The sequence below is a fragment of the Notolepis coatsorum genome (assembly GCF_963971535.1).
Source record: "Notolepis coatsorum genome assembly, chromosome: 10".
Lineage (NCBI taxonomy): Eukaryota > Metazoa > Chordata > Actinopteri > Aulopiformes > Paralepididae > Notolepis > Notolepis coatsorum.
Window position 1 is genome coordinate 114490196 of NC_140174.1, and position 21902 is coordinate 114512097.

Below are 21902 nucleotides of genomic sequence, written 5' to 3' on the forward strand. Positions count from 1 at the left end.
ATGTTAAACCCAGATTCGGCTCAAACAAGGGACTAAACACGTTTCGCAATTATGCCATATCAATGTGGAACGCCCTACCCAAAGCTGTAAAGGAATGTGAATCCCTACCCACATTCAAAACTGCTCTTAAAGAGCACCTACGGGAGGCTGCAATTCGAAACTGGCCACCGTAAATGTCCAAACCCCCCAACCCCCACCCCCTCCTAATAGACAGTCTCGTCCCCACCGCATGTATATATTCTCTCCCCACCGTATGTATATTTCTCTCCCACCCACCCACCCCCTCCTAATGTACAGTCTCCTCCCCACCATATGTATATATTCTCTCCCCACCGTATGTATATTTCTCTCCCACACACCCACCCCCTCCTAATGTACAGTCCCCTCCCCATCATATGTATATACTCCGTCAGGATCTATGGGTAACAGTACTGTATATTTGCATATCGTATATGTCACAAATGTAACAGTACTAAATACCTGTATGTCATGTATGTCCCTATGTCATAAATGTCATGTATGTTGTTTATGTCATAAATGTCACTATGAATTGAAAATGGGGGACCCTGATGTAAACAAGACAAACTTCTTTCTCTGGACTGCATCCCCTTAACAATTGTGTGTATTGAGCCGTACTGTATTGTACCCATTCTGCAATCTGTTAAATAAAGTTTTCATTCATTCATTCATTCATTCATTCATTCATTCATTCATTCATTCACGGCTGGACTTTTAAAGTGCTTCAAAAGTCAGCCATCACCAAGGTCAAAAAGAAACTTTGCCTAAATAATTGGAATCAAATTGCTGCTGGATAGAAATGCTGCACGGTAATTACGTTTGTTTTTGAGAGAATGAATTGTGCGCCGTTCTCCATTTTCAGCCAATCTGCCCGATTAGAGATTTCATTCTGCAGGTCAGCGTTCGGTTCTCTACACTGCTGGTGGATTACACAAACAATTATATTACTGGAGAGAAACACAATGCGATGGCTGACACATTAATACATGCAGTAATGAGTCTGAGAAGTAGCTGCATGAGTCAGTGTGATTACAGAAAATACACCGAAAATAGATGAGAGGAGAGGAGAGAGGAGAGAAAAGGAGAGAGGAGGAAAGATGAGGAGAGAAGAGAGGAGAAATGAGAGGAGGAGAGGAGAAGAGGAGAGAGGAGGAGGGGAAAAGATGAGGAGAGGGAAGGGAAGGAGAGGAAAGGAGAGGAAAGAGAAGAGTAGAGGGGAGAAGAGAAGAGAAGATGAAAGAAAATAAAAGAGAAGAGAGGACAGAGGAGAGAAGATAAGAGAAGAGGGGATAGGAGAGAAGAGGAGAGAAGAGAAAAGATGAGAGGAGAGGAGAAGAGAAGAGAAGAGAAGAGAAGAGAAGAGAAGAGAAGAGAAGAGAAGAGAAGAGAAGAGAAGAGAAGAGAAGAGAAGAGAAGAGAAGAGAAGAGAAGAGAAGAGAAGAGAAGACAAGACAAGACAAGACAAGACAAGACAAGACGAGAGAAGAGAAGAGAAGAGAAGAGAAGAGAAGAGAAGAGAAGAGAAGAGAAGAGAAGAGAAGAGAAGAGAAGAGAAGAGAAGAGAAGAGAAGAGAAGAGAAGAGAAGAGAAGAGAAGAGGAAATTAAAGGAAAGGGGGTATAGGAGAGGAAAGTAAAGAAGCGAAAAGGAGAGGAGGACAGAGGAGAGAAGAGGAGAGGAGAGAAGAGGAGAGGAGGAGAGAAGAGGAGAGGGTGAGAATAGAGGAGGAGAGGAAAGGAGAGGGGAGAAGAGGGAATGAGAGGAGAGAAGAGGAAAGGAAAGGAAAGGGGGAAAGGAGGAGAGGAGAGAAGATAAGAGGAAAAGAGAGGGAGAAAAAGGAGAAGAGAAAAAAGGAGAGGAGAGGAGAGAGAGAACAAAGGAGAATAGAAAGAGACCAGACAAAAGGAAAGGAAGAGAGGATCATACAGTCATCTTAATGTATGTGTTAGAGATGTTATTTGTGCTCTCAAACACTAACATTCACCCCTATAGACTACATTTACATGACACAACAGCGCCCCCCACTGGAGAGATGGGCTCATCACGTGTTTCTCAACTGTGTGGCCCCTGAAAGCTGAGAGAGAAGAGAGGAGGAAAGAGGAGAGAGGAGGAAAGCTGAGGAGAGAAGGGAGGAGAAGAGAGAGGAGGAGAGGAGAAGAGGAGAGAGGAGGAGAGAGGAGAGGAAAGGAGGAGGAGGGGAAAGGAGGAAAGAGGAGGAGGATAGAAGAGGAGGAGAGAAGATGAGGGGGAAAGATGAGAGGAGAGGGAAGGGAAGGAGAGGAAAGAGAAGAGAAGAGTAGAGGGGAGAAGAGAAGAGAAGATGAAAGAAAATAAAAGAGAAGAGAGGACAGAGGAGAGGAGGAGAGAAGATAAGAGAAGAGGGGATAGGAGAGAAGAGAAAATATGAGAGAAGAGGAGAAGAGAAGAGGGGAGAAGACAAGAGAAGAGAAGAGAAGAGAAGAGAAGAGAAGAGAAGAGAAGAGAAGAGAAGAGAAGAGAAGAGAAGAGAAGAGAAGAGAAAATTAAAGGAAAGGGGGTAGAGGAGAGGAAAGGAAAGAAGCGAAAAGGAGAGGAGGACAGAGGAGAGAAGAGGAGAGGAGGAGAGAAGAGGAGAGGGTGAGAATAGAGGAGAGGAGAGGAAAGGAGAGGGGAGAAGAGGGAATGAGGGGAGAGAAGAGGAAATGAAAGGAAATGGGGAAAGGAGGAGAGGAGAGAAGATAAGAGGAAAAGAGAGGGAGAAAAAGGAGAAGAGAAAAAAGGAGAGGAGAGAGAGAACAAATGAGAATAGAAAGAGACCAGACAAAAGGAAAGGAAGAGAGGATCATACAGTCATCTTAATGTATGTGTTAGAGATGTTATTTGTGCTCTCAAACACTAACATTCACCCCTATAGACTACATTTACATGACACAACAGCGCCCCCCCGCTGGAGAGGTGGGCTCAACACGTGTTTCTCAACTGTGTGGCCCCTGAAAGCTGAGGGACACCTATTTCTCAGCCAAACAAAGCAGAGACAGAATGGTCACTCCTTGAAGGCAGGTTAAACCCTACTCTTCAATTATGGGTAGTTTACATCATTGGTATCTAATTTCATTATTTATTTTTTTCCATTTGACGCCGGAAATTCCACTCAGAAAGGGTTACAAATGTCCACGCACGAATAACATGTATGGAGCCAATCAAAAAGCTTATCAGACACCATCAGTGCCGTGACGTCACTGCAGGTAACTTTCCCCTACTTCTGATCCACTACAATGGAGTTTGATGAGTGCAGAAAGCTATTTCCTTGATCCAAATGGACGCCTTACAAGACGCAAATGGGTTTAATCGTCGGAGAGACTTTGATGGACCAGCTACCAGAGACTGATTTGATTGATTGATTGATTGAAAACTTTATTAACAGATTGCAGAATGGGTACAGTACAGTACAGCTCAATACATACAATTGTTAAGGGGATGCAGACCAGAGAAAGACTTTCGTCTTGTTTACATCAGGGTCCCGCATTTTCAATTCACCGTAACATATATGACATACATGACATACAGATAGACAGTACTGCTACATCTATACATTTATGACATACCAGATTTGCAATTACAGTACTGTTTGTGATACAAAAAGAGTCCAGAAAAAAAAGAGTATATACATTTGACGTAGAAACTGTACATTGGATTGGGTAGGTGGAGGTGGGGGGGGACTGTACATTGGAGGTGGTTGGGTGGGTGGGGGGGGGGGGGGGGGGTTGGGTAGGAGTGGGGGGGGGGGGGGGGGGGTTGGGTAGGAGGGGTGGGTGGGGGACACTGTACAAACAAAACTGTACATTGGATTATTGACAAGACCATACTTGGTAATTTACTGTACATTGGAGGGGGTTGTGTTCGGACATTTACAGGGGCCAGTTTCGAGTTGCAGTCTCCCTTAGGTGTTTTTTGAGAGTGTTTTTGAAAGTGGGTAGTGATTCACATTCCTTTACAGCTTTGGGTAGGGCGTTCCACATTGATGTGGCATAATTGCGAAACGTGTTTAGTCCCTTGTTTGAGCCGAATCTGGGTTTAACATGATTTGTGGAGCTCCCTCTGGTGTTGTGATCGTGGTATTCACTGACCTTTGGGAAGTATTTTGTCATGTACATGGGTACCTTGGTCGTGTAGTGTATCTTGTAGACCAGGCCCATTGCAAGTTGCTGTACTCTGTCGTCTACTCTAAGCCATCCTAGGTTGTCAAAGTGGGCAGGGGTGAGGTGGGTTCTAGGAGTAAGGTCAAGCAGTAGTCTGACCAGTTTGTTTTGAGATGTTTGTAATTTTGTTTTTAGCGCCTTTGAGGTGCTTTGGTACCATGAGGTGCAAGCATAGTCGTAGTAGCCTTGAATGAGTGCTCCTGCTAGAGTCTTCAGGGTATTCTTGTTTACCAGTGAGGAGATCCGGTACAAGAATCGAGTTCGTTGGTTGACTTTTTTTTATTACATTGGATGCCATTTTGTCACAGGAAAGATTTGCCTCTAGGATGGAACCCAGGTAGGTAATATCTTCTTTCCTTGTGACAATATTGTCACCCACTGTAACTGAGAAGCCGTCGGTCTTGCTGAGTTTGTTATTTGAACCGAAGAGAATGGACTCTGTTTTGCCCATGTGTAATGATAGTTTGTTATCAGCGAGCCATATGCAGATTTTGCCTAGTTCTGAGCTGAGGGTTTTTTCAACCAGTAACTTGTTCTTGTCAGAGACCAGCAGGGCTGAGTCGTCTGCAAACAGGAACAAGTTGCAGTCACAGGCTGATGACATGTCATTTGCATAAATTAGGAACAGTAGCGGACCTAGTATGCTTCCTTGTGGAACACCACAGCTTACTGTGAGGGGGGGGGATAGGGTACCGTTTACCTCCACCATCTGTTCTCTCCCCTCCAGGTAGGATTGCATCCAGCTCACTGATAGACTATCAAAACCAATTGCTTTTAGCTTGTCAAACAGAATGGAGTGATTGACAGTGTCGAAGGCCTTTTGTAGGTCCAGCATGACCATGCCGCAGTATTTGCCCGCGTCCACCTTGGAACGCCCTACCCAAAGCTGTAAAGGAATGTGAATCCCTACCCACATTCAAAACCGCTCTTAAAGAGCACCTACGGGAGGCTGCAATTCGAAACTGGCCACCGTAAATGCCCAAAACCCCGACCACCTCCTAATAGACAGTCTCCCCACCGGATGTATATATTCCCTCCCCGCCGTATGTATATTTCTCTCCCACCCACCCACCCCCTCCTAATGTACAGTCCCCTCCCCATCATATGTATATACTCTATCAGGATCTAGGGGTAACAGTACTGTATATTTGAATACCGTTTATGTCACAAATGTATCAGTACTAAATACCTATATGTCCCTATGCCATAAATGTCATGTATGTCATAAATGTCTATATGAATTGAAAATGGGGGACCCTGATGGAAACAAGACAAACGGCTTTCTCAGGTCTGCATCCCCTTAACAATTGTGTGTATTGAGCCGTACTGTATTGTACCCATTCTGCAATCTGTTAAATAAAGTTTTCATTCATTCATTCATTCTACAACTGCATTTTTGGTTGAAACAAGGTAGTTATAAGGTTTTTAATGTTGTAAAAAAAAGAACTACATGTACCACTAGGCAGCCTGTTGTTCAGTACAGCAGCGCTATTGGTCTGTTAGGCTGCAGCCTTATGCCATATCCCTGTCACGGGTCATAGTACCAAGCTGGCTATATGGCTCTGGCTAACGCTAACGTTACCCCGCTAACGTTAGCATTATGTCTACTGTCATGAAACATTTTAAATCGGGGCATGTAGAAGAGTTTCGGGAACGAGTCAAACGTGCCGGTCCTCTTCTCAGACCTGTGGGGCAAAGCACTGCACGCATCATGCCGGCTAGCAAGCTACACGTCACGGCATGTTGATACGATAGTAGCCCCTTTCATGACTGATGCACTCGGTCACGAAAGGGGCTACCACGATAGCTAACTAACATTAACGTTACAAGCTCAAACACCTTATAACTACTACTACTGTCGTGTCCATAAGTTCCCTGGCAGAATACTTTGTTTGTGAGGACAAAGGTATACAAAGAGGAGAGAACCATTTTAAAATCGGGGCATGTTAGGAGTTTCGAGAATGCTGGCTAGCAAGCTAGCTAGCTACTAACGTTATAAACTATACACAATATGTACAACGACACAATGATTTACATTAGTATTTAAAAATATAGTAACGTGGTTGTGGCTTTTACAAATAGTGGTTAGCTTTAGAGATAAATGGCTATGATCACGGAGCACTAGTGTTAGGTGAAACAGATACTAGATCCTCGGCTAGCCTAGTAGTAGCAAGAAGGCTCTTTGCTTCCTGCCACTACCTGCCTGTGATTCTCAGCGCCCCCTGCTGCCCTGTACCTTGTGTGATGTCATCATTAAGATGACACACGCACGTTATGAACCATGGATTCAAATATGCACGTGCGTGGTGGTTGTGGTTGGGCGGACAAAATGTTTGATAAAAACGCTAAAACTGGGTCAATTTTGATACTTTTTTTTCCCCTCTTCATGAAAGTCACTGTTGGCCTAGTCACATTGTTTATTGAACAAAAATACAACCTGCAAGTGGGCCTTTAAAGAAAGATTTAACTGGACTGATAACTGCAGTAGGGCTATAGACATAATTTCAAATCATCAAAATGCATTAGTGGTCCATTTAAATATAACTAGATTCATATGGGAAACATGACTGTAAACGGTGCATTCATATAGCGCTTTAATTCATTCACTTACATTCACACACCATTGGCGGCGGCAACCATACAATGAGCCAACCTGCTCATCGGGAGCAATTATGGGTTAAGTGTCTCGCTCAATGAAACTTCAACACGCTGCCCGGGAGGAGAGGGGAATCGAACTGGGAACCTCCGGATTACAAGACGACTGCTCTACCCCCCAAGCCACTGTCGCCCGCTCGACTTGACTATCCACGGAATCTTCCAAACATCTCAGACGATGCAATTCGATGATGTGTGAGCACATACAGTAACCCATGTATTGTGGGTTAATCACCCTCTTTTTTTTTATGAACAAATACCAGTGTTTGTTGCGCCTCTCCATTAGAGAGGACCAACCAACCTTCTCATAAAGGACACTGTGATGAGTGTCGTATCTATCATTAGTGATGGATCTGAGGGCAGAGTGATGAGTGTTGTATCTATCATTAGTGATGACCGGAGTGTTGGACCTCCCGTGATGATGACCTGGAGGATGCGACCCTCTTTGCGCCGCCCCTTTGCCTCAAATAGATCCGCTATCAGCTCCATCTTTAATCTCTCAAAATGTTCAGTTGCTATCGCATTCACTTATCTGTGTTTCACTACACACATGAGTGCATGCTTACCAACTGTTCGCCTGTTTTATAGCAACACTACTATCACCGACATCTAAGAAGGGCGATCCCCCCTTGAACGGCCCTTCTAAAGTTTCTCTCCTCCACATTGCATGTGGTGAATTTTTTCCTATTGCTAGGTTTTAGTGAGTTTTTCCTTACCTTCGCATGGGGTATGTCTGGGAGTGTTGCATTTATTAAAAAAAATTTGGACCTTATGGTGTTCTTGTTTTGTTCTTGACTTATTGTGATGTTTCTTCTTGACTTGTTTAACACATTGACGACCAGCGTCCCGCGCCGATTTATAGGCCAGAGGACCGAGCGTTGTCAACAAACCGATGTACTTTCTGTCACTTGAGTGCATAAACCATGCCTTCATAATGGCTTAAAGAAAATAAAAATCCATCGGTTGGTTGTCATTTTAATGGCGCCGTGAATATAAGGTTTATCGCAGTTTTCGCCTAGTCTTTTTTCTGGGGAGCTAGATAATAGGCTAAAGGCTAGTCACGTTATATCAAACGCCATTTCTGCTGTATATATACGAATGAAATAAAACAAACTGCGTAGCATCCGGACTATTACAGAGCATCTATGGATGAAATGGGGGCGGCGGGAGACGCCGATTACTATTATTGATTAGCAATACAATGTGCGTTTACGTAGCCATTTTCACTGATCGATCACGTTGCGTTTTAAAACAATGTCCAATCCAGCTGTAATTTGGGGGAATAGTATCCTACCGTCAGCCCATGTGATCGCCGGCAGCATTTCGTCATTAGTCATCAGAATCTGGTAGATCGATATGTCCATTGGTTGATCATAAATCCCATTATTCCAGGCTGAAATCTGCGTTTGGTAACGGGATCAAATATGGAGTTCGGCTGGGACAGAGGCTCATATGAAACGCCCACAGACAGTAAACAATTTTTTTTTCAATCGCCCTCAATGATACTGCAGTGGAGCGATGGCGCCCCTAAGCGGATCTGGCCGGTATTGCATGTTTCGAAAATCAAATATGCGGGTAGATCCTGCAAGTCGATCGGGGACGTTAATAGCGTTATTAATATGGAATAAAACAATAACAACTTGCCACGATTATTGGCGGCTACGTGGCGTAGTGGGCAAGGCGCTCGCCACGAATGCGGAGACGATGGGCTCGCCTGTTCGAGCCCAGCGCTCCACATTGCTTTCAGTTTAGCTGGTCGTTCATACTAATACACATTGGCCGTATTAGGGGGTGGGAAACTGATGGGTGGGGATCGGGCGTTGTGGACAGCGACTCCTACAGGTCGGTTGGTGCGCCTGCGCAGTAGAATCAGGAAGTGTCTGGGGCAGCGTGAGCCTCCCACGCGTTACTCCTCGCCACTGAGAGATCGAGCTGCACAGGTGAAAAGATGCGACTGCTGTTACCTCAAGTACCGGAGGGGACTTGTGCTATGTATGACTTAGTCCACATTGCAGCCGGCTTGTGGGAGGCAAGAAACAGCGTCCGTGACAGGGGAGGGTTGAATTGGATGATACGAAATTGGGATGGGAGAAAATATAGAAAATGGGAGAAAAAGTGGATAAAAAAAAAACTTGCCACGAGTTAACTCGTGGCTCTGGTCCACAACGCATGGCACCGAAACACGAGTTAACTCGTGGCTGGTCCCTATAGTGTTAAAGAAGACGTGCCCGGCCCATGGAGACATTAACATGTGTTGTCGGGCCTTACAAATAAATTTGATTTGATTTGATTTGATGAATCTGAGGGCAGAGTGATAGACAGAGTCCAGGGATTTAAGGGTTGAGGCTAGCGGTGGGCGATAAAACGATAATTATCGCGATATATTTCAATAATCGATTTTCTTTTTGTATTGTGACCTGCAACAGGGCAGCTTTAAAACCAGAGACAGTGTACAGACTTGTCTTTCTTTCCTGCAACTTAAAGTAATGGCTTTGCTTGTCCAAATGACAATACTGACCAAATTGATATTTATTTTTCTCTTGTCCATTTATTTAGTTTGCTTTCTAATTTTAAATACAGTTTGAAACCGTACACAGTAGGCTATGTGTGCTAGCAGAGCTAGTCTCCAGTCGCGAGTCACGGTGCACATGTGCAGTGGTTTGTCCACCAAAAAAGTGCCAAAAGATAGAAAAGAAACTAGCAGAGCCAGAACTGTTCAACTCCCCTGGAGCCACAGCCAGCAGAGAGAAGCCTGTTTACTTTCGCTTTCAAACCAGCTGCAGCCTGAGAACTGGAGTGTGAGGGTCTGTAACACTAAAGATGGTGGCAACGACAAAGAATTGCTGCAAAATAAATATACATTTGTTGTTTAAATAATAATAATAAAAAAAAAAAAAAAAATGTAATACTAATAAAAATATCGATAAATCGAACGATATGAATTTTTTTATCATGATAACATTTTTGGCCATATCGCCCAGCCCTAGTTGAGGCTTCAGCACGCCCATAGATTACATCACCATATTCCAGAAAACGGATGACGGGTTCAGAATCATAGCACTATGGAGTTTAGATCCAGGTTATTAGATGCCCCTCCCTCTTCCTCACCTGTTCTAGAATGAAGGCAGCCGTCTCCAGCACCAGATTGAGAGCCGGCTTGTCCAATGAGAGAGCAGCCTGCAGTTTCTGCTCCTCCTCCTCGCTGAAGGTACGCTCTCCCTGAGAAAAGGAAAGGAACGGAACAGATCAACACCTATGCTGGCCACCAGAGGGCAGCAAACTAACATGAGATGGATCTAACAGGTTCTTAGGTCAATATAGGTTTAATAGTGAAACACATACTGTAGTAACAAAGTGCATGTAGGTTAAATTAGCTTGTTGAGATTGTTTTCCAGTGGCCATTTTGGAGAACACTGAGAAACCCACACAACATCCACACAGAAAGGCCCCATGCTGGGGTTTGAACCCAGGACCTTCTTCTGTTGTGAGGCAACAGTGTTAACCACTGCCCCTCCGCTCTGCATCTTCTAACTACACACCCTGAAGACCCCTCCGCTCTGCATCTTCTAACTACACACCCTCAAGACCCCTCCGCTCTGCATCTTCTAACTACACACCCTCAAGACCCCTACGCTCTGCATCTTCTAACTACACACCCTCAAGACCCGTGGCATTACTGGCGTGGCAAGGCGTTACAAGGCGTGGCATAGAACTGCGCTCTGAAAGAGAGGTTTGCCCTGAGCGGGAGGTTCGAAGGGTCAAAGTGGGTATCAAACAGGAGGGAAGACAGTCAGGTTTTAAACTGTGGATACCGAACAGAGAAGGTAAAGACAACTTTGAACTGTTGAACAGTAATCCAGAACTATTTTATTGCACTGTAAACAAAAATATTTTATATGTCTGCACTTTATTTGCTCATTTCATGTATATTCTATTCTACTACTTATTGCACGATTTGACTCTGTCTATTCTATCTTACTCTTTTTATTATAGTCTATTTTTAAAACTGAATCAAACCATAAACAAGGTGGCCTATTGGGATGTTAGATCCTAATGTTATAGTCAAGTTAGACCGCGCTCACAAGTTCTCACACTGGGTGCTGTAATCCCATAAAGTTCAGTATATCAAAGCAGGGTAGCCGGACCAGCACTCACAGGTTCAATGTTTTTTAATGGCAGCCTGTATCAAAAGCAGACATGTTTCGGACAATGTCCTTCTTCAGTGGTATGGCTAGCACTGGAAATACATTCAAGGTGATGGTTAAATACACCTGGCAGGTAATTGACACGGCAGGAAATGACAGGAAATGACATCACAACGCAGGTGTGCCTGTGCAATATGACTAAATGAATGACCTATCAAAATAGAGTCCAATCATAATTTATACATATATATAGATATATCTATATCTAACACCAATCAATATTATAAACAATACAATACAAAACAAAACAAAACAAAATTACCAGAAACTTGATAACATATAACATGGCCATTAATTTATAGGGCTAATTGAGCCACTTTACGTAATTAATAAATTTCAGATTATCCATTGGGCATCTTTGTGAAGCATGCCTCTAGTTTGGCAACAAACAACAACTTAAATCAGACCAGAAATAACAATGTAGGAGTAAGGAGGTTAAAGGAAACAAGTTAAAACGTTTTCTTCATTCATTCCTCTAGGCTCGATGCAATTGAACAGGTGGATATAATAACATTCACGTTGCAACAGCAGCTTGTGTCTGTCTCCACCTCGCGCTGGCCTGAGTACTAACTCCAGTCCCATATATCTGAGATCATTGACGGTATGTTTACACTTAGAGAAATGTCGAGCTACTGACGACTTGACATCTGAATTCCTCACAGCACATTTGTGTTCACTTATTCTTGATTTAAAGGCTCTCGTTGTTTTGCCCACATAAGAAAAATTGCAAGGGCATTTTAGCAAATACACCAGATTGGACGAATTACACGTAATCCGTCCTTTGACTGGGATATTTTTTCCCGTTTTTGGATGTGCGAAAAAAAATTCTTTAATCATACCCTGGCACTGTACACAGGATTGGCAGGGAAAATTCCCATCTGGGATGTTGGACATAAAATGAGAAGGTTTCCTTAAGGGCAAATCAGTTTTGACTAGGAGATTAGATAAATTCGCTTGTCTCTTGTACAAATAGTTAGGCGAATGCTGAAACGCTGTCCCTATAAGAGGGTCGGACTGCAGAATATGCCAATGTTTATTGACAATACTCCGCGTGTCTCTCGTAATAGGGCTGTAAGTAGACACGAAAGATACTTTGTCAGGTTTATCTTCTTTCTTTCTGGGGGTAAACAACGTGGCCCTATCGATATGCTTAGTTTTATTCAAGGCTTTGAGTGTCAAATCGGCACTGTATCCTCTCTCGTGGAAACTGCCACGGAGGACCTCTGCTTGTGCAATAAATGTATCGTCAGTATCACATATTCTCTTATAGCGAAGTATTTGGCTGTAAGGAAGACTGTTCTTCAAGGCTGGGGTGTGATAACTAGAATAATGCAAGAACGAGTTACGGTCTGTCTCCTTTTTAAAAACCTCTGTGTGTAATGAGATGCCATCAGGGGCTTTCTTGATCAGAACGTCGAGGAAGGGTAAATTATACATATCAAACTTTAATGTAAACTTTATCGTTCTTCTGCAGGAGTTCAGGTACTCAAGGAAGGAAAAAAGCTCAGATGATGAACCAGACCAAATAAAAAACAGATCGTCAATATAGCGCATATAAGATTTGACACATTTCTCAAACGGGTTATTATTAAAGATATGATCTACTTCATATTTGGACATATAAAGATTGGCTAGGTTCACAGCGGCTGGAGAGCCCATGCTGAGGCCTCTGTTTTGCAAATAGTATTTGTCTTGGAATCTAAAATAATTTCTAGTTAGAACTAGATCGGTTAAACTAACCAGCGCTTCTGTAGGGGGGAGTAATACTTCCCTCGAGTTTAAATAAAAACTCAGCGCGTCTAGCGCATCAGCATGTGGAATGCTGGGGTAAAGACTGACTACATCTATGGTAACTAGTAAGTCTGTAGGACTAATGTTGCAGGACGAGAGCCTGTTAAAAAAAGTAGTAGTATCCTTCAAGTAACCACGCTGAGAAGAGGCCAAATCCTTAATATGCGCATCAATGAACTGAGAGATTTTTTCTGTGGCAGAGCCAATACCGGAAACAATAGGTCTACCAGTAGACGGTGGGCCGAAAGTCTCTAGAGGCTTCCGTTAATGAAATGATTGATCTGGTTAAACAGACTATATGTTATTGTAATATGAACTACATAATATACTATAATAACACATTTCCGTTTGTTGGCAACGGTTGTTGGGTCATATCTTTATGAAATTAATGTGTTGATAAGATAAAAACTACCTACGTTTGTGAAAAGGGGCGTTGCTGCGGAACCAATCAAAACGCGTTACAACGTCAGGTGACTTGATTTCTCCCAATGACATTCCTCAAGCTCCGGAAACTAGGAAGTAAATTTGCGACTCGTCTGTTGACAACACTGGATTTAGCTCTGCATCGGTAAGCTGAGCTCTCAATACTCATATACATTACTATTGAAATGCATTTTTACTTAACTCTACAGCATTATTCAAACGTGATAGGAAGTTATGAGTCATCAGCTGTTTATATGCATCCGTTTTGACTTCCGATTACACATTGGAAAATATTGTAGCCAGCTCACAGACTAACGTTACGTTAGCATTTTAACTTTCTCAGATAGCAATCTAACATTACGTTAGTGTAAATCAAACAACTCTAACCCAATACTAATAATAGTAACTTGTTTCACATTCTTGCTGTGTGTTACACTATGGTATAGCGGTATGTGTTGTTGCCTGTGACGTTGTACTGCTACATCTATTTATGACATACCAGATTTGTAAATACAGTACTGTTTGTCACAAGACGTTGTCACAACAGTTACATATGTACAAAATATACTGTCTCATAAATATACTCTTCCAATATATAAATATACATATAAATATATTGTTTTAGATGCTGTTGTCACTATGAATTACAAATGGGGGGCCCTGATGTAAACAAGACAAACATCTTTCTCTGGTCTGCATCCCCTTAACAATAGTTTGATATTGGATGGTCCCTGTGCTGTTGTTTACTGTCTATCTGTATGTCATGTATGTAATATGTTATGATGAATTGAAAATGGGGGACCCTGATGTAAACAAGATGAAAGTCTTTCTCTGGTCTGCATCCCATTAACAATTGTGTGTATTGAGCTGTACTGTACTGTACCCATTCTGCAATCTGTTAATATGATGAATAACGTTATCTATTGTAGTAACAATGTTCCAAAATGTATCGATTGTTTTTCTGTTTCCCCAGATGCTCAACCCTGGACCACACGACAGATATATTCTAGGCCTAATTAACCCTAGCCTGAGGGTTCTATAGTAATCAATCATGCAAGCTCAAAGATTGAGCTCTTGAGGTGACTGCTCTATATCAAGAACCATTATCAGAGTGGCAACTGCAGGACCTGTATTTCCCAAAACAATGAATATCATGATTGAATGAGAGGCCATGGTAAACAGCACAGTGAATAAACAATGTGCAGTCCCTTTATATATTGTTCTGGATAGAAGTGGGGCCAGGCTAATCTGCAAGAGCTCAACTTTTGAACAAGGATGGTCTCACATAAGCTGTCCGGGGACGACTCACACAGCTCTCTACTCTCTGGGCCCTGGACTGGACACCCCTCCACTGTACTAGTTACACATTACACACATACAAATGACAATAACACTATGTAACAACCATCAAATGCACTCACAGCACACACATCCACACGCACACACTCACTATTAAACAAACAACTGACTGCAGCACCCACTTTAGAACACCTAAACACACTTTATATTTATTGGCAAAGAATTTGCACTACAACCCATACCTCATTACACCTTACTGTAAATTGTACCTCATCCCATTTCTGCATTGTACTGTATAGTATATTGTATTGTAACTCAGTTACTTTTCTACTCTGCATTGTACATTGTATGTATATATTGAACAATTGTCTACGTACTTGACTTCTATTTTATACTTATCTATTTTTATCTAGCACAATCTCTGGAGCAAAACAGAAAGAAGCATTTTATATAAAAGTATTCTGTACTTCTGTATGACAACTAATAAAGAAACTTGAACATCAAAAAATCAACATTCTGTTCTCTATGCCAGGCTAGATCTGACCTTGACTCATGTTACAGGATTAATACACACTTTATACACAAATTGCATATAGCATTCTCTTTGGTAGCATTCATTCTGTGTTTATTGTGTCATACTGGGGAATAATATTAATATTATTATGTCCTATTGGGGACATAATTTAAAATTCTGAGCAATTCAATCGTTTTTTTATGGAGAGGACGTCTGACATTAATTGAAAACTATTAACAGATTGCAGAATGGGTACAATACAGTACAGCTCAATACACACAATTGTTAAGGGGATGCAGACCTGAGAAAGACTTTCATCTTGTTTACATCAGGGTCCCCCATTTTCAATTCATCATAACATATATGACATACATGACATACAGATACAGTAGGCCTACTGCTACATCTATACATTTAATTATGACATACCAGATTTGCAAATACAGTACTGTTTATGATACAAAGAGTCCAGAACAATTGCAGATGGGATGCAGACCAGAGAAAGACGTTTGTCTTGTTTACATCAGGGTCCCTCATTTGTAATTCATAGTGACAACAGCATCTAAAACAATATATTTATATGTATATTTATATATTGGAAGAGTATATTTATGAGACAGTATATTTGCAGTCCAGAGAAAGACTTTCGTGAGAGACCAACAAAGTGAGGTATGTAAAAACTTGGAATCAAATTGTGGTCGTAGATCTAACGTTAATATCACGTTAACAATCTAATGGCTAGAAAGCTCACCTGCCGTCGATATGGCTTAATACAGTGCGAAATACAATCTTATAGTAAGAAACAAAACACAAGTTGAACATAGTTTTGAACGTTTTATTACAATAGTATTTAGGTCGGACCGTCGGATCTAACGTTAATATCACGTTAACCATCTAAAGCTCATCTGTGACGTCGTTATGGTTAATACAGTGCGAAATACAATCTTATATAGTAACAAAACAATACACAAATTGAACATAGTTTTGAACGTTTTATTACAATAGTATTTACTGTCTCGTGTTGCGATGTATAATACAGCTAGCGTTCCAGTCAGATTCTCCGTTCTTGTTGACAATTGTGGCTGGCTTGTGTATCGGACCTGGAGTTGCACTTATGTTTCATTATATCCATAGCAAATATACTTATCCTTTAAGAGTACCATATTGCTGTTAAAGTGGATCCTAATGTCACATTTTGTATTTGTCTTATTTTATTTTGTATGTATTTATTTACTTTTGTACTGTCTTTTTTATTTTTCTGGGTGGGGCGGGAGGGAGGGATATTCAGTAAGGAAAGAACAAAGGACATGACATCTGTATGCAAGATATGAATGTAAATGTAATCTTTGAATAAAAAACTTTGTTTATAAAAAAAAAAAAAAAGTAGATCCATAGAACACTTGTCCAGGATCGAACACCACTTTTCACAGAACTCAGGAGATTCTCTTCCCAGCGTGGGTTCTTTGTTGATGCGAAGGCCCCTCGGTATGATGGCATCCTGCCAGTATTTGGTGAGGGTCGTACCGTGGAGTAGGGTACGTGTCTCTCTCTGCCTTAGACGTGAGAGCGACAAGGCCAGTGCTTCTCTTCCTTTGGGTGGAGCAGGTGCCGAACTCTCTGGCACTGGGAATAAGCTGCAGATTCTGTCGCTTTCCACCTTTGAATAAGCATAGCCTCTTTTCTCCATATTCAGCATATTAAGCAGTGTGAGCTGCTGCTGTCCTCGAGGGAATTGGGTTCGTAGAAAATATTTGGAGCTGCAGGTCTCGAAAGCTATTTGGGTAGCTCTGAATCAATATAGTCAAGTTAGACCGCGCTCACAAGTTCTCACACTGGGTGCTGTAATCCCATAAAGTTCAGTATATCAAAGCAGGGTAGCCGGACCAGCACTCACAGGTTCAATGTTTTTTAATGGCAGCCTGTATCAATGAAGGATACTACTACTTTTTTTAACAGGCTCTCGTCATGCAACATTAGTCCTACAGACTTACTAGTTACCATAGATGTAGTCAGTCTTTACCCCAGCATTCCACATGCTGATGCGCTAGACGCGCTGAGTTTTTATTTAAACTCGAGGGAAGTATTACTCCCCCCTACAGAAGCGCTGGTTAGTTTAACCGATCTAGTTCTAACTAGAAATTATTTTAGATTCCAAGACAAATACTATTTGCAAAACAGAGGCCTCAGCATGGGCTCTCCAGCCGCTGTGAACCTAGCCAATCTTTATATGTCCAAATATGAAGTAGATCATATCTTTAATAATAACCCGTTTGAGAAATGTGTCAAATCTTATATGCGCTATATTGACGATCTGTTTTTTATTTGGTCTGGTTCATCATCTGAGCTTTTTTCCTTCCTTGAGTACCTGAACTCCTGCAGAAGAACGATAAAGTTTACATTAAAGTTTGATGTGTATAATTTACCCTTCCTCGACGTTCTGATCAAGAAAGCCCCTGATGGCATCTCATTACACACAGAGGTTTTTAAAAAGGAGACAGACCGTAACTCGTTCTTGCATTATTCTAGTTATCACACCCCAGCCTTGAAGAACAGTCTTCCTTACAGCCAAATACTTCGCTATAAGAGAATATGTGATACTGACGATACATTTATTGCACAAGCAGAGGTCCTCCGTGGCAGTTTCCACGAGAGAGGATACAGTGCCGATTTGACACTCAAAGCCTTGAATAAAACTAAGCATATCGATAGGGCCACGTTGTTTACCCCCAGAAAGAAAGAAGATAAACCTGACAAAGTATCTTTCGTGTCTACTTACAGCCCTATCACGAGAGACACGCGGAGTATTGTCAATAAACATTGGCATATTCTGCAGTCCGACCCTCTTATAGGGACAGCGTTTCAGCATTCGCCTAACTATTTTTACAAGAGACAAGCGAATTTATCTAATCTCCTAGTCAAAACTGATTTGCCCTTAAGGAAACCTTCTCATTTTATGTCCAACATCCCAGATGGGAATTTTCCCTGCCAATCCTGTGTACAGTGCCAGGGTATGATACATTTTTCGCACATCCAAAAACGGGAAAAAATATCCCAGTCAAAGGACGGATTACGTGTAATTCGTCCAATCTGGTGTATTTGCTAAAATGTCCTTGCAATTTTTCTTCTGTGGGCAAAACAACGAGAGCCTTTAAATCAAGAATAAGTGAACACAAATGTGCTGTGAGGAATTCAGATGTCAAGTCGTCGGTAGCTCGACATTTCTCTAAGTGTAAACATACCGTCAATGATCTCAGATATATGGGACTGGAGTTAGTACTCAGGCCAGCGCGAGGTGGAGACAGACACAAGCTGCTGTTGCAACGTGAATGTTATTATATCCACCTGTTCAATTGCATCGAGCCTAGAGGAATGAATGAAGAAAACGTTTTAACTTGTTTCCTTTAACCTCCTTACTCCTACATTGTTATTTCTGGTCTGATTTAAGTTGTTGTTTGTTGCCAAACTAGAGGCATGCTTCACAAAGATGCCCAATGGATAATCTGAAATTAATTAATTACGTAAAGTGGCTCAATTAGCCCTATAAATTAATGGGCATGTTATATGTTATCAAGTTTCTGGTAATTTTGTTTTGTTTCGTTTTGTATTGTATTGTTTATAATATTGATTGGTGTTAGATATAGATATATCTATATATATGTATAAATTATGATTAGACTCTATTTTGATAGGTCATTCATTTAGTCATATTGCACAGGCACACCTGCGTTGTGATGTCATTTCCTGTCATTTCCTGCCATGTCAATTACCTGCCAGGTGTATTTAACCATCACCTTGAATGTATTTCCAGTGCTAGCCATACCACTGAAGAAGGACATTGTCCGAAACATGTCTGCTTTTGATACAGGCTGCCATTAAAAAACATTGAACCTGTGAGTGCTGGTCCGGCTACCCTGCTTTGATATACAGATCCTAATGTTAAAAACTGTGATTTTATATGTCTGCACTTTATGTCTTTTTTCTGTTGTGAAGCACTTTGAGCTGCAGTTTCTGTATGAAAGGTGCTATACAAATAAAGTGTATTATTATTATTATTACTGTTCAGGTTCTACTACCTCAGCTGACGGACCCTCACAGTACCTTCAGGTTCTACCTCAGCTGACGGACCCTCACAATACCTTCAGGTTCTACCTCAGCTGACGGACCCTCACAGTACCTTCAGGTTCTACCTCAGCTGACGGACCCTCTCACAGTACCTTCAGGTTCTACCTCAGCTGACGGACCCTCACAGCACCTTCAGGTTCTTCCTCAGCTGACGGACCCTCACAGTACCTTCAGGTTCTACCTCAGCTGGTTAGGTTTGCACTTCAATCCCAATAGGGAAATTAATCTTGGTTTGATCATTTTTGTGTCAAATAAAAACAAAGCTTATTTGAATGATTTCCTTGGCGTTTCTAGTTTTTAAGAGAGAAAAAATCGATAAAAATCGTAAATCGGATGTGGTGTGAAAAAATTTGAGATTTTATTTTTAGGCCATATCGCCCAGCCCTAGTTCAGTACTTCAGGTTCTACCTCAGCTGACGGACCCTTACAGTACCTTCAGGTTCTACTGTTCTACCTCAGCTGACGGACCATCGCAGTACCTTCAGGTGGAGCTTCTGGACGATGCGGGACATCAGTTTGGAGAACTTGTTCACCTCGATCGCGTTGATAAAGGACACGGCTTCTTTTATGCTGTTTTGGTGTTACAAGGTACAACGTTAAAAACATCTCCAGATCACACTCTGCAATCAATGCACAAGCAAGGCATCACTCCCCACAGCACAGTGGTACATAACTCTATTGTACGGTGAGATGGGTGGTTAGATGGGTGGGGTCCTGGCTGCGTGTATGCTTTCTACAACGCAGTTGGGCGATTTGCGATTCTGATTGGCCACTGACGTTTCTGGTCATGCGACATGTGCGCCCAATAGCGTGACAAGCTGTGTCTTTGCCCATTTCCGCGGCGAACAGCCTGCAAAGCACCTGGCGTTCTATCGCCATGCTCTAAGACAAACTCTAACCTTAACCAACTTCGAAAGAGCGCCTAAGCTTAACCAGTGTAGACACTTGCGGTCCCAGGATTGGGCGTACATGTCACATGACCAGAAATGACCTGGCCAATCAGAATCGCAAATCGCCCAACTGCGTTGTAGAAAGCATACAAGCGTCCTGCCTGGGTTAGATTTGATTTTATTCGATTTTATTAGACATTTAAAAAAAAAATACAAGATTCCAGAAAAACGTCAAAAGTCAAGACTTATTTCTGGATCTAACTAACTACATTGCTCTTGACTTTTTGTTTATAATTTCTTTTTTTATTATGATTGTTCTGTTTGACGGAGCTAGATACTGTGATTTGTTTGGAGGAATGTGGAGAATACATGTTCAAAAATAAACTTTTTTCATTCATTCATTCATTGTGGTCCTTGGTCTCAGACAGACAAGCAATACAAAACATGACCATAAATAAAAATTTGACAAACTGCATAGCCATGAACATTTTAAATGCAGTACAAACGTAGCCACAGACAACAATGTATCAGACAAAATTTTCATGCATTTTAAAATCTAGTTTTTGACATTGTTCGAGGAGCCATGATTTGACTTTTTTCTTAAAATTGTGTCGGCTACTGATGCATTTTAGATAGGAGGGGGGGGGTCCTGGCTGCGTGAATACTTTCCCTAAGCCAGTTGTACCTTTGCGCGATCTGATTGGCCACTGACGTTTCTGACATGTGCGCCAATCGTGCGACGCCAAGTTCTGCGCCTATTTCCGGGTCTAACAGCCTGCAAACTACCTAATGCCTAGTTTATCACTGGTTAAGCTTAGGCGACTCTTTCGAAGTTGGTTAAGGTTAGAGTTTGGAATCAGGGCTGGTGTTCTATCGCCCTGTTCGAAGACAAACTCTAACCTTAACCAACTTCGAAAGAGTGCCTAAGCTTAACCGGCGAAAGAACTTGCCGTCACACGATTGGGCGCACATGACCAGAAACATCAGTGGCCAATCAGGTCGCACCAGAAACGTCTGTGGCCAATCAGAGCGCAGAAGGCGAACGCGGAACTGGAAATGTATTGGGGAAAGAATTCAGGGGTCTCTCTCTCTCTCTCTCTCTCTCTCTCTCTCTCTCTCTCTCTCTCTCTCTCTCTCTCTCTCTCTCTCTCTCTCTCTCTCTCTCTCTCTCTCTCTCTCTCTCTCTCTCTCTCTCTCTCTCTCTCTCTCTCTCTCTCTCTCTCTCTCTCTCTCTCTCTCTCTCTCTCTCTCTCTCTCTCTCTCTCTCTCTCTCCCTCTCCCTCTCCCTCTCCCTCTCCCTCTCCCTCTCCCTCTCCCTCTCCCTCTCCCTCTCCCTCTCCCTCTCCCTCTCTCTCTCGTCGAGTTGCCTACCTTTGCGTTTCTTTTATAATAGCAGCCATGGTTGTGTTTCTTTTCCACCAGGAGCGATTCAAAGTGGTCAGAGCAACAACATCAGCTGCCACTTCTCTCTTCCTGTTGTCACAAGACGACGCGCATGATGGCGGTCAAAGCTGCGCAAGAAAAGCGCGTAGTTATACCAGCGCACTGCACTGTGTGATTTTTTTCCGTAGCTTATGTTTGCGGAGACGCTCTCTGATTGGCTAGCCGCGTACAGCAAAGACCCTCTCTGATTGGTTGAGCGAAGCCCCTCTCTGATTGGTTTAGCTCCTCACGCGCCAAGAGGCGAGAGCGTAATTGATTGATTGATTGAAAACTTTATTAACATATTGCAGAATGGGTACAGTACAGCTCAATACATACAATTGTTAAGGGGATGCAGACCAGAGAAAGACTTTCGTCTTGTTTAT

General features: G+C 42.2%; 1 protein-coding gene across 2 annotated transcripts in view; it reads right to left on the reverse strand.

Moving 5' to 3' along the window:
• The window catches only part of commd10 (COMM domain containing 10), a 906178-nt gene extending 884579 nt beyond the window's left edge, over positions 1-21599 (reverse strand). For both annotated transcript variants that reach the window (XM_084323446.1, XM_084323445.1), the window contains exons 1-3: positions 21466-21599; positions 19684-19774; positions 9959-10069 (exon numbers count right to left, since the gene is read on the reverse strand). In XM_084323446.1, coding sequence (XP_084179572.1) covers positions 9959-10069; positions 19684-19774; positions 21466-21494 — 231 coding nt within the window. In that variant the 5' untranslated portion in view covers positions 21495-21599. The remainder of the gene's footprint in view (positions 1-9958; positions 10070-19683; positions 19775-21465) is intronic.
• Between the last annotated feature and the right edge of the window lie 303 nt (positions 21600-21902).